The sequence below is a fragment of the Suncus etruscus genome, chromosome 7, assembly GCF_024139225.1.
Source record: "Suncus etruscus isolate mSunEtr1 chromosome 7, mSunEtr1.pri.cur, whole genome shotgun sequence".
Lineage (NCBI taxonomy): Eukaryota > Metazoa > Chordata > Mammalia > Eulipotyphla > Soricidae > Suncus > Suncus etruscus.
The window spans coordinates 125,322,296-125,334,675 of NC_064854.1; the positions used below are offsets into that span (position 1 = coordinate 125,322,296).

The following is a 12,380-nucleotide window of genomic DNA, read 5'->3' on the forward strand; positions in this document are numbered from 1 at the left end:
CTGAGATTCAAACCACCAAGGGATGCTGGGGATTAAACCCGAGTCGTGGGCAAGCAAGGCAAATGCCCTCCCTGCCGTGTTATCACTCCAGCCCCTCCAAAGTTTATTTGATAAACTCTCCTACTATGGAATATGACTTAGTCGGACACTGGAAGTACTTAGTGGAGCTTAACTGAGTGTGCAAAGAATGGCAGCGCTCATATACTGATTATAGAACTGCAGTGCCCCAAGGAGTGACAACCCCAAACCACAGATGTAGAAAATGGCAAAACCCCGAATTAATACTACAAATTAATACCGTCAGAAACTTACCCTCCACTATGGCACAGGGACTTGGGTGTTTATTTTTGTCTTTTATACCTGGGGTATTCCTGACGATACTCAGAGGATGAGACATACATACAGTTCTGAATACTGAACGTGGGTTAGCCACAAGTAAGGCAAGTGGCTTTAGCCTGTTTTTCCTATGGCCCCTAATGTGGGATTTTTTTGGAGTTTGTTTAGTTTTTGGGTCACACCCGGCAGTGCTCAGGAGTAACTCCTGGCTCTGTGCTCAGAAATCGCTCCTGACAGGCACAGGGGACTATAGGGGATGCTGGGATCTGAACCACTGTCTGGCCTGGATCGGCTGCGTGCAAGGCAAATGCCCTACCGCTGTATCTCTCCAGCCCCCTAATGTGGATTTGGAACTTTACTTTTATGATCTGAGTGGAGATGGGCAAAGAGTAGGTATGTGAGAGCTACCTTTTATTTTTTTCTAGCTAGTTGTCTTATTTCGGAAGTCTTGCCTAAATTTCTGAAATTATGTCACAATTTATTCTTTTTCTTAAATTCAAATTTTAAAAAAGATTACTAGCCACTTCCACTAATCCCGTCTTACAAACAACACATCTGGTGGGGCTGAAGGAGCAAGATCCTTGTCTCCCATCAGACTGACGTGGCTCCCTCACTACATCTGGTTCCGAGTCCTGAAGACAACGCCGAGAGGAGGCACTCGGCACTGCTCGCTCGGTGTGCTCCCAACCGCTCCCACCAAAACCCAAACCAACCGACCACAACACGCATGGACCATGTTTCCCAAAGCAACTTCTTTCCCAATCAAGTGGCTTCAGTTATGAGTTTTCACACACTGATATGAAGTCTGCAATTTCTTGCTCTATTTAAGTGTAGTCCACAAAATAGATAAACTGCATCTATTTGGGGCTGGAAACAGCCAAATCTGTTCAGTTCTGAGCTTCAACTCGGCTGGCCTAGCATACTTCCAAACTGAAAAACAGAGTGATACGCAGCGATATTTGCTCACAGCATAAAGCAGGAATGGTTAACTATACATCAATATCCATTCCAATTGTGAGCCTGAGTACAGAGGAAGTGCTTTAAAAGTAGGAGAACAAAACCACAGGGATTTGCAAAGTGATATTAGAAGAAAAAAGCTGGTTGATTTTTTTTTTTATTAACACTGTCAAGTGTGGTCGCATTTTAAGAGCTCATGAAAGTGTTAAAAGATACTCAGGGGCTGCCTGTGTCTCGTGACCACAGGCAGGCTGTCTGAACTCAGTCCCGCTGTGGATATGATAGAGGAAAGATGCTTTTCTTACCTTCTGCCATCAGTGACACCAGTTTCAACGGCAACTTGCATTTTTGGCCCACACTGAGGAAATGCCTCAGATTCCTTGACTGTCAGCTTGAGAAGCTTGGCACGTGGCTGCAGTCTGTGTCAGGGCAGCATCACCCCTACACTAGGGGTCTGGACGCTCAAGGGCATCCCCACGTGAGGAGCCCTCCTCTAAGAAGCTGGCAGCTCCATCAAGGCCCGGAGGCACAGAATTTGAGTTTGCTGGAAACTAGCTGACACAAGTTGTAAGAGAACAACCAGACCTGGCTCATCCAAATCACTTTGCAAACTCCATTTTTATTTGGATTAAAAAGCTTTAGATGAACAAACATATGATACATACATGTTATAAGACTAGTTACCACTGAAACCTCTTTTGATACAGAAATAAGAATAAACCAAGTTTTAATCATGTCTGAAAACGTTGAAGCTTAAAAGTCAACAACACCAATTTGGAGATCGTACACAAAGAAGTGTCCCTCCTCAGTTCTTCCTCAGAGGAAGAGAAGGGTTATTTCAAAAAAGAAGCAATTCAAGGCCTTTTAAACCAGTTAGCTGACAAACTACTTTAAACTTATAGGGTTTTTTTTCCTACAGAACCAGAAGTTTCTTCCACATGAACTCACATTTTGGAACCATTTAGGCTATTATGCTTTCCAAGCCATATTGCTATGATTCCTAACATTTATGGAAAACCAAAAAGATGAATGGTTTACTTGTACTTTCTGAAATCAGGAAATTATTTTTTCTTTTTGGGAGATGGCTGACCTCAAATTTATATCCTAAATATTAACTGACATTCTCCCAGTTAAAGTACAGAAAGACATGATTCTAAAATAAATACATACTTAAAAAAAACAAAAACAAAAAAGAACAAACTTAAGAAGGACCTGCCTAGTGGCCCCCTGGCCCAGCTTTGCACCGCCTTAGGGAAGCCCCTGGCTGGATCTATGGTTCCTTCAGCACCTCTGGGAAAGAGCCCAAAGGAGGAGTGCTCTGGCTTCTAATGCCCCACTCAGGCCACAGTGAAGAGTTTTTAGAGACCTCCAAAGGAAGTCTCATGCAGACCTTAAAGGGGAAATAAAATGAATACATGAAATAAATAAATAACTTAACCAAAATTAAATTTCAGGTTCTTTGGTGTAATTCAAGGATGTCTAGAAATAAAACAATCTGATTGTATTATACAATCCATGATGATGACTCAATAGCCCAAATAATTAGGAAATGAAGATTTCCGTATCTGATTCAGTTTAACAGTAAGGTACTGACATACGACTGCAATACAAATAAATACATGTCTTCAAAATTCAGATTCAAAACCCTTGATGTGAACTGAGATCCAGTGGTTGACTATAGGCGATTAAGTTATAAGGGCCTCATGTATTTAAAGTGTTTAGATACAAAAGATTTTACTCCATTCTATACTCATGATTTAGTAAAAATAGTAATTAAAGATTCAGGTATTTATTCAGACCAGATTAAAGGAAAAAAAATGTCCGCTGAGAGTTACCTTCCTCTTCATTCACAAACAGCAGTGGAAGCTCTACCACAATGACAATCGTGTATTCCAATAAAGCAGATTTTAAAACCAGAGTGGACTACTGGTGCATGTTGGATGCTTTATGCCTGTACCTGACTGAGCATACAACCGTCAGGCGCTGCTTCAAATGTTTATTTTAGGGTGAGTTTTAGTGAGCATTTTCACAGATGATTCTTTTTTTCCTGAAGTTCAAAAGCACAAGCTAAATTTAAAAATATTTTAGAAGGTCTAAAATTTCCAGATGAGCACGACAATCTTGGGACAGAAGAGAATGCCACATCTGATAAGGAAGAAATCAAGAATGCGAAAACTTATTTGCACACACAGGCAATCTACCTCTCACAATTATGCAGCTGATTGCCAGGTGTAAACTTGCTTTCCCTTGTCAAGTTAGGTGTTTAAAAGTAAATTACCTCCATGCCTCACTGCTCTCTTCAAAAGGAACTGAAATGTTGTGCGATACAAGAAACTTAAGTATTCAAATCACCTACCACGTAGAGGCATAACTCGTGAATTCACTATAAACAGATTCAAAGTACCCTTCCACTTACCTGCCAAGAATATAAATATAATTCAGGATTGTGCATATGTTCTGTAAAAATGATGGGTGGATTCCAGAGATGTCTAATCTAGCACTTCTCCTTCGAGGTATCCAGGAGGGGCCAGGCTATTTTAGATTTCTCGACCGAGCTTTTACTCTGCAACCAACATGCCGTGTCTGCTAACCGTTCTAGAACCTAAAGATCAACCTTTCAAGTGAAGTAAACCTTCACTTTGTCTGTAACAAACAGCTTGTACGAAAGTGGCTTAAGAGATTCAGGCACACGAAACAGACACAAGTACACTTCCCTCTCTAAGATGTAAACTAGGATCAACTTCACATTTCATCGTCAAGGTCAATTTCGACTCATCTGTAAACTCTTGAGTGTTTTTTTTTTTTCATTTTGTTTGTTCTTTATAAAAACGAAAACAGAAGCAAAAAAATTCCCCCCCAAAACAAAAACCCCACGCCAAGACCAAAACCTTTGAGGATTTTAGTTCCATGGCAACAAGTCAAAAGAGAAAACTCCAAGCCTACACACATAACCAATTAGGAAACTGGTTTCAAACGAAGGAAACATATGCAAAAAAATCTCTGTGTATTAGATAAAGTCAACTTAATAGAACAAAAACAAACAAATTGAAATAGCTTATTAAAAGTGTCCTTATATAAAAATGGCCTTGTGATGTACAGTAAAATGCAATAAAAAGTATCATCCTTTGTTCTTCCCCCCACCCAAGTAACTAAAATGGCTACTGTTCCACAAAACTCTTTATGCTTCTAGAAAAGAAACGTCATCGATAGAATTAAAGGTTCTCTAGGTTGTATGCTTGGCGAATGTTGAGGGTGTCTCGGAGCATCAAATCCCGAAGGCGCCAGAGGGCATCTGCCATGGTCGTGTGGGCCCCTTTGCTTTTGAGCCAGTGGGAAGGGAGGCGGCTCTCCTGTTCTTTTGACAAGTGAATATCACGTCTTCGAGCTGAAAACCAGAGCACAGAGAGATATAAATAGGGATTCCTCTGATTACTATTTCTTTTTTTTTTTTTTTTTTTTGGGTCACACCTGGCAGTGCTCAGGGGTTATTCCTGGCTCCAGGCTCAGAAATTGCTCCTGGCAGGCACAGGGGACCATATGGAGCGCCGGGATTCGAACCGATGACCTCCTGCATGAAAGGCAAACGCCTTACCTCCATGCTATCTCTCCGGCCCCTGATTACTATTTCTTATTTTGACAGGGGCGATACCCAGAGATGCAGGCAGATGGGTCATTGCTTAGCCTGGCCATGATAGATATGGAACTTGGGGCCATGAACAACTAGGCATAGGATCTACTAGGGGCCGGAGAGATAGCATGGAAGTAAGGTGTTTGTCTTGCATGAAGGACGGGTAGTTCGGATCCGGCATCTCCTATGGTCCCCCAAGCCTGCCACGAGCGATTTCTGAGCGTAGAGCCAGGAAAAAACCCCTGAGTGCTGCCGTGCCGGGGGTGACCAAAAAGCCAAAAAAAAAAAAAAAAAAAAAAAAAAAAAAAAAGCTGTCTCTCTGGCTCCTTAGGCCAGAGTGATAGCACAGTGGGTAGGGCAATTGCCTCGCATGCGGCCAACCCAGGTTCAATCCCTGGCATCCCATTTGGTTCCCCAGAGCTAACCAGGAGTGATTCTTGAGCACAGAACCAAGAACGAAGCCTAGCGTGAACAACAACAACAACAACAACAACAACAACAGCTGACTCTCTGGGTCCTAAATAGGAATGCTCAAATCCTAAAATCTGATAAGATTTAGTAAAACAAAAAAATTACTATTAGACATTATGAATTTCAGGTCTATAAACTGTTTCCAAGAAGTGTCTGGATATATAGTTCAGTGGGGAAAGGTGTGTTTGCCTTTCCTGCAGCTGACCCATTTGATCACTGACTCTGCTGTATATGACCATCTGCATCAAGTTAGGAATAAGCCCAAGCACTGCCAGGCATGGCCCCCAAACGAAACGGTATATATGTTCCAACAAACTTTCTTTCTTTTTTTTTTTTTGTGGTTTTTGGGTCACACCCGGCAGTGCTCAGGGTTTTTTCCTGGCTCCATGCTCAGAAATTGCTCCTGGCAGGCACGGGGGACCATATGGGACTCCGGGATTCGAACCTATGATCTTCTGCATAAATGTAAACGCCTTACCTCCATGCTATCTCTCCGGCCCCAGACTTTCTTTCTTTTTTTTTATATCCCTAACTCTTATCCTAACACCATAATTTACTTAACTATTCACAATAGTCATTTCAGGCATTAAATGTTCAGACATGCAGACAATCCAGGTTCGCTCCCTGGCATCCCCTAGGATCCCTCAAACTTGCTAGGAGTGATTTCTGAGCAGAGCTGGGAGTAACCCCTGAACGCTGCACGTGTGGCCCCAATCCCCCCAAACAAAAGGAGAAAGAAGGAAAATGGGTGCTTATTCTATGAGGTAATATGCCAGAGAAGTCATAGGACTCTGAGGAATTTTGTGTTTTGCAAGGATTATATGAAGGACTCTCCTTACCTGCGAGGGTCTGGTCCCACTTGCTAATGCTGTTGGACTCAGCAGTGAGTCCTTCAATGTATTTCAGGTAGGCCTCTGAGTGGAGAAGCCGCTGGGTCTTTGGTGGTGGAGCCACAAACATGGGTGTTGATGGCTGCTGTATGACAGGGGGGCCGGCTGGATGTGGGCCAGGATATGGAGGTGGTGCCTGCTGCCCTGGAGGCCCCAAAACTCCCACCTGAAAGGAAACAGAGCACAAGTGAGAAATAAAATATCTGGTACATGTTCTGACAAAGAAGTCATTTTGAATTCTACCGAGTGCTAATAACCCAACTGGGAGGCTTACCTGCTGTCCATATGGACTTCCACCAGGTGCTGGAGTCCCTACCAATGGGGCCACTCCTTGGTTCATCACACCTATAATTCAGAATGCAACGGTGTGATTAGAGGCTTTTGGGATGCGATGGCCAAGAAACTAGTCAGTTAAGAAATGATGCCATTTACAAAGCAAACTTATGGTTTGCCCTTGAGTTTTAGTCAAATAGGAACCCTAAGTAGCCAAAATAGAAATGTAGAACTTAAATAGAAAAGTCCTATTATCTTGTTTCTAAGTCCTCTCTAAATACAATGTTAGTTCAATCTGTCAGATATGCTCTATTTGTTTGTTTGTTTGTTTTTGGGTCAAACTCAGGGGCTGGCTCTCTGCTCAGAAATTGCTCCTGGCAGGTATGGGGGATCATATGGGATGCCGGGATTCGAACCACCTTTGGTCCTGGGTCCTGCTTGCAAGGCAAACGCTGTGCTATCTCTCTGGCCCAGACATACTCTATTTGTATCTGAACCCTGCAACAATTCTAGGACTTTCCCAGGTAAGCTATTGTGAGAATTCAAGTTTTTTCAAAGTACTTTTCTTGTGGTGACACACTTTTCCTCCAACTGCATTTGAAACAGTGAATGGCCCTGTGCTCATCTTCAGCAGTTCAGTGTGCTAGGACATCAGGGACACTAGGAAAGACACTGGGCAAGTGCAGAGGTAAATAAGCTCGGTGGAGGCCAGAGGCACACCCTTGCCACCTCATGGGCCACCAGCACCTCTGGTTTTAAAGGGAGTCACAGTGCTGACAGGGAGGAGGGTTCCATCTAAAATATCATCACTGCGAAAAGAGATCATTTGGAAATGGTGCAGCCTCAGAGCTTTCATAATCCTACTTCGCCTATAGTTTATATCTGGTAATGGTTTTGTGAAATTCCCTTGATTCAAAAAAAGTAATCTATGTCTCACAGACAGTAGTTGATAATAAGGAAATGCCCTGAGTTTAATGTGTGGGTAACTTTAATTTCAGGACAAAGAGATTTACTCTTGTGAAGAAATATAAATAGGCAAGGTTCGCAGTTCATTAAAAATGAAAACAAAGGGGGCCGGGAAGGTGGCGCTAGAGATAAGGTGTCTGCCTTGTAAGCTCTACCATGGAACAGACCGACCGTGGTTCGATCCCCCGGCGTCCCATATGGTCCCCCCAAGCCAGGGGTGATTTCTGAGCACATAGCCAGGAGTAACCTCTGAGTGTCAAATGGGTGTGGCCCAAAAACCAAAAAAAAAAAAAGAAAACAAAACTGGGGCCGAGCAATAGCACAGCGGGTAAGGCGATTGATTATCTTGCATTCCGCCAACCTGGGATAAACCTGGGTTTGATCCCTGGCATCCCGTATGATTCTCTGAGCCTGCCAGAAGTGATTTCTGAGTACAGAGCCAGGAGGAACCCTAGCTTGAGCACTGCTGGGTGTGGCCCAAAAGCCAAAACCAAAACATGAAAAAAAATTATAACCAAAACTCTGGAAGTGTGGGGCCGAAGAGATAGCATGGAGGTAGGGCGAACTTGTAGGAGGACGGTGGTTCGAATCCTGGCATCCCATATGGTCCCCTGAGCCTGCCAGGAGCGATTTCTGAGTGCAGAGCACTGCTGGGTGTGACCCAAAATACCAAAAAACAAAAACAAAAAAAATTCTGGAAGTGTTGTTTCAATTTTGTCATGTTGGCTACACAGAAATACTCAGAGGAGCTAATTTCCTATTCTACAGATTCTCTGGATTCAAAATACTAATATTTTGACCTGGAAGATTTAGCCCAGGTAGTTGAGAATTAATTCTAGGAAGTAGTAAACATTAGAGAAAAGTAGTAAATAAAAATAAGCTTTCTGGGGTCAGAGAGATAGTACAGTGGGTGAGGCACTTAACCTGCATGCAGCTGACCCAGGTTCAATCCCTGACATTCCCTAGGGTATCCTGAGCACTGCCAGGAGTTATTCCTGAGTGCAGAGCCAGGAGTACCCTTGGTACCACAGGGTGTGGGCCCCAAACAAATGAAGCATAAATTTTATTACTTTAAGTACACTGAATATCTGTACTACCATGGAAGGAGCCCGATGATTATCTGTGAATAAATGAAGAGACTGTGGGGTAAGTTGCTGCATCAGCAAATAATAAACCTTTCCCCAACACCATCACATTAACACCCACAACTCAGTGAGATTCTTGAACTGTCTTTGCCAATCAATCCTCATGGGGCAGCCCGAACGAAGCAGTCATCCTCTGTACTTCCAAAGGCCGTGCCAGAGCCAGCTGATGAGAATCTGTGCTGAGCCATCAAAAGAGCCCACTGAACTGTCCCTTCTTGACCAGATAGATACTTAGGTGGCAATAACAAATGTTCTGTTTCCCTCCCTAAAATCAGGCATTTTGTGCCCTAACTTAACCTACCAAAAGATAACCCTCACAACATTGGGGCTGGAGCAATAGTCCAGTGTTAGGGTGTTTGCCTTGCATGCGGCCGACTTGTGTTTGATTCGCAGCATCCCACATGGTCCTCGAGCCTGCCAGGAACAATTCTGAGTGCAGAGCGCTGCCAGTGGAGGCCCCTAAGCCAAAGCCAAAACCAAACAAAAAGATTCCCACTCTACAGAGGGTACTGGGTATGACTGATTGCCACTACCACATGTGCATAAAAGTCACCTCTTACCTAATCTGAAAGGGCACAGGATGAAGGCCAACTCTCTTGAATGCAGGCATATATCCCTTTCTAACTAACTCCTGCTATAATAGTAACTTTCACACAGATCACCACCTCCACAAAGAAGCATCTGCTCTAACAAACAGTCCCTCTTTTGGAGAGAATCTGGAGCAAACACTTCTATGAAATAATGTCGATTAGGTAGGCAATAATCGAGGCCAAGAGATATGGGTTTGCTCACCCTTTCCTTTAAACTGTTAAGTTTCATTTGCAACTCTGTGTGCCCCTATAATCAATAAGCAAAAGTACTGTTTCCACACTTTAACATCTTGGTAAAACATTTTTCCCCCTTTTTTTTGTTTTTTGGGTCACTCCCGGCAGGCTCCGGGGTCCATATGGGATGCTGGGATTCGAATCACCATCCTTCTGCATGCAAGGCAAACGCCCTACTTCCATGCTATCTTTCTGGCTCCTTGGTAAAACTTTTGAACTGTTACTTGGATAATGGAACAAATGCTATCTTGAATTTTGCTGGGATTGAATCCAGAGCCTCACACGTGCCAAGTTAATATTCCTCTGCTAAAGTATGTCCATGATCCCCCTACTTTTTTTGGCTACACCCTGTAGTGCTCATGGGATGGTAGGGATTGAACCTAGGTCGGCTGAGTGCAAGGCAAGAATTTTACCCGCTGTACTATCATTCCCTCCCTCCCCTACCTTGTTTCTTTTTTGGTCCACCATCAACATTGATGGGGACCATGTGGTGCTGGGGAGTGAACCTGGGTCTTTTGCATGCGAGCCCTTGAGCTGGTCTCATGCATCTCAAGGTCATTCTCTTCTAGTAATGTACAGCTAGGGTTAACTTGATGATGGCAATCTACACGGAAATTTGGAATTTTTCTTTCATTACAATCTTTCAACTTTCTGACTAATTATAATGTAAAACGATAGCTATATCTGAACTCCATTTGTCTTTATATTAAAAAACTTGACCTTCTGTTGACAGGTAAGCCAGGAAGGGTGGGCTATGCTGTCCTTTAAAATGTGTCATATTTCGTAGGGGACTCAAATACAGAAAACTAGCTCAGTGTCAATTCATTCCCTCCCATATTTTTGTTGCTAAGACAGACACAATTCTAAAGAGAATTAATTCTACATAAATGACTCTAATCTTTTTAGCAGTGCTGTTTGAAAGAGGAGATAGAGCAGAATTTAATGCAGAAAACACTGTGAGAGAAGAATTGTTCTCGGGGAAGAATTTTATTGAAGAGCAAAAAGTGCTCCCTCCTTTTTTGCAAGTTTATTTTTATTTGTGATTCTGAACTAGCCGATTTAGGAAGCTTCATTTACGGACTTAAGAGCATGCCTTCTGCCTCTTGGTCTCCTGAATCTGGTCTCTGCCATGTGTCTCTCTGCTAATGGTGGGCAGACAGGGACCCAACTACTTAAGACCCAACACAGAGGACAGGGCCTGCTGCTGCTGGAATCCCTGAGATTATTTTATTTTCAACCACAGCCTGTGGTGGTAAGGGGTTACTCCTGGCTGCTTAGAAATCACTCCTGACAGGCTCTGGGGACCCTATGGGATGCTGAGAATTGAACTCAGGTCGGCCGCATGCAAGGCAAATGCCCTCCCCGCTGTGCTACTGCTCTGGCCCCATCCCTGGGATTTCTAATGAAGGAAAGCCTGGTCATGTTGGGCAGCAGGGGCCTCTTGGAACAACTAGCTGAGGGAGGAGAGAAAGAATGAAAATGAGATTAATGAGCGAATGAGGATGAAATTCTTACCCGGAGGTGGGATGCCCGAGAAGCCGGGCACACCTGGTGGAAGATGGTGGGGTGGAAGCCCCCCAGGGTGTAGTGGCTGCATGCTGCCCATGCTAACAAGGCCATCAACTGGGCCCTGCAAAGGTGGAAGGCCTGGCGGATAGCCACCCATCATGCCTTGAAGGACACAACAAATTTCAGACATGCATCATTAACATGCAATATGAGCTAAGTAATAACAAGTAATAACCCCCCCCACATGCAACTACCAATGAATAAAGCATCCTTAGTACTGCATGATATAACAGCAATATAACAGCAATTAGTGTCATTATTTTGTTGTAATAATGGACGAAAAAAAGTTATAAACATGAAACCCAACATTTCTGGATGAATTAGTACTTAGTGTATTATCGTCTGTAGTTATTTTCTCTGGGATAAATCTACTGCAAGCTTTCGGTAAAATGATAAAGCAGAGTTCCAGTAATAGTTTTCCCACAGTCCTGATCATTGCACACTGTCCGGAGGGGCCAGCTCTGCCGACTGCAATTCTGACTGAACATAATCAACCCTATCATTCCACTCTGCCCACACTCATGTGCTTAGTGTGGCTACACGTGAGGGGAAACTGGAATGGAGGGGAATGGAGCGCACAGCCCTGATCAGAAAGCATGATTCTCCAGCCGAAGGAAAAACGTTTCTCAAGACATCCTACACCCACTCTTTCTTCCTTCTAGCTCCATGAGTGCTGCTTGGGTTTGAGCTGGGGCAAAAGTCAAGAGCCATCATGCGAGATCAGTTTTAGTTATCAAAACGTGGAACGATTAACACCTAAATCCTTCTGATCCAACCACGGCTCCCGTCACTTTGTAGCCTGCACAAAGACCTTCCTTAGGAGAAACAGCTGGAGAATCAGGCTCTGCTGACATGAGAAATGCCAACTGTCACCACTGTCTCCAAATTCACACATATCCTCACATTGCCCTTCAGTTAACAGGAAGTATTTTAAACGGGGGGTGGAATTTCTGTGAACAGAGGCTTTATTCTTTTATTATTCCTAAAGTGCATCTTCACATGACAAAATACTTTCTGTTGGTTAGGAAGAGTTTCAGGACATAAATGTTTCTGGCAAAAAGGAGTCAAAGGAAGAAAATATTTTAAAAGGTCAAAGTCTCACCTATCTAAAGACCTTTAAAGCCATGTGATATTTAAAAAAAACAAGACATAAGCTTGACTTTCTGGGGATAGGAAGTTATCATGCACAGAGTAGAAGACTTCTCCACCTTCCTTATTCCCTGTGCAGCCCCACTCCCTGCAATAATCTTTGCTTCTTGCACAAAGGGAGGTCTGAAGGATTGGTGCCAAACTTCATTTTTATGAAACACTCCTTGCAGAA

The 12,380-nt window shown here is 43.4% G+C and overlaps 1 protein-coding gene across 1 annotated transcript in view; it reads right to left on the reverse strand.

Annotated features, from left to right (window-relative positions):
- Positions 1-3,887: 3,887 nt before the first annotated feature.
- The window catches only part of PBRM1 (polybromo 1), a 101,637-nt gene continuing 93,144 nt past the window's right edge, over positions 3,888-12,380 (reverse strand). The window contains exons 29-32 of the mRNA XM_049776153.1: positions 11,006-11,161; positions 6,557-6,627; positions 6,232-6,448; positions 3,888-4,678 (exon numbers count right to left, since the gene is read on the reverse strand). Coding sequence (XP_049632110.1) covers positions 4,506-4,678; positions 6,232-6,448; positions 6,557-6,627; positions 11,006-11,161 — 617 coding nt within the window. The 3' untranslated portion in view covers positions 3,888-4,505. The remainder of the gene's footprint in view (positions 4,679-6,231; positions 6,449-6,556; positions 6,628-11,005; positions 11,162-12,380) is intronic.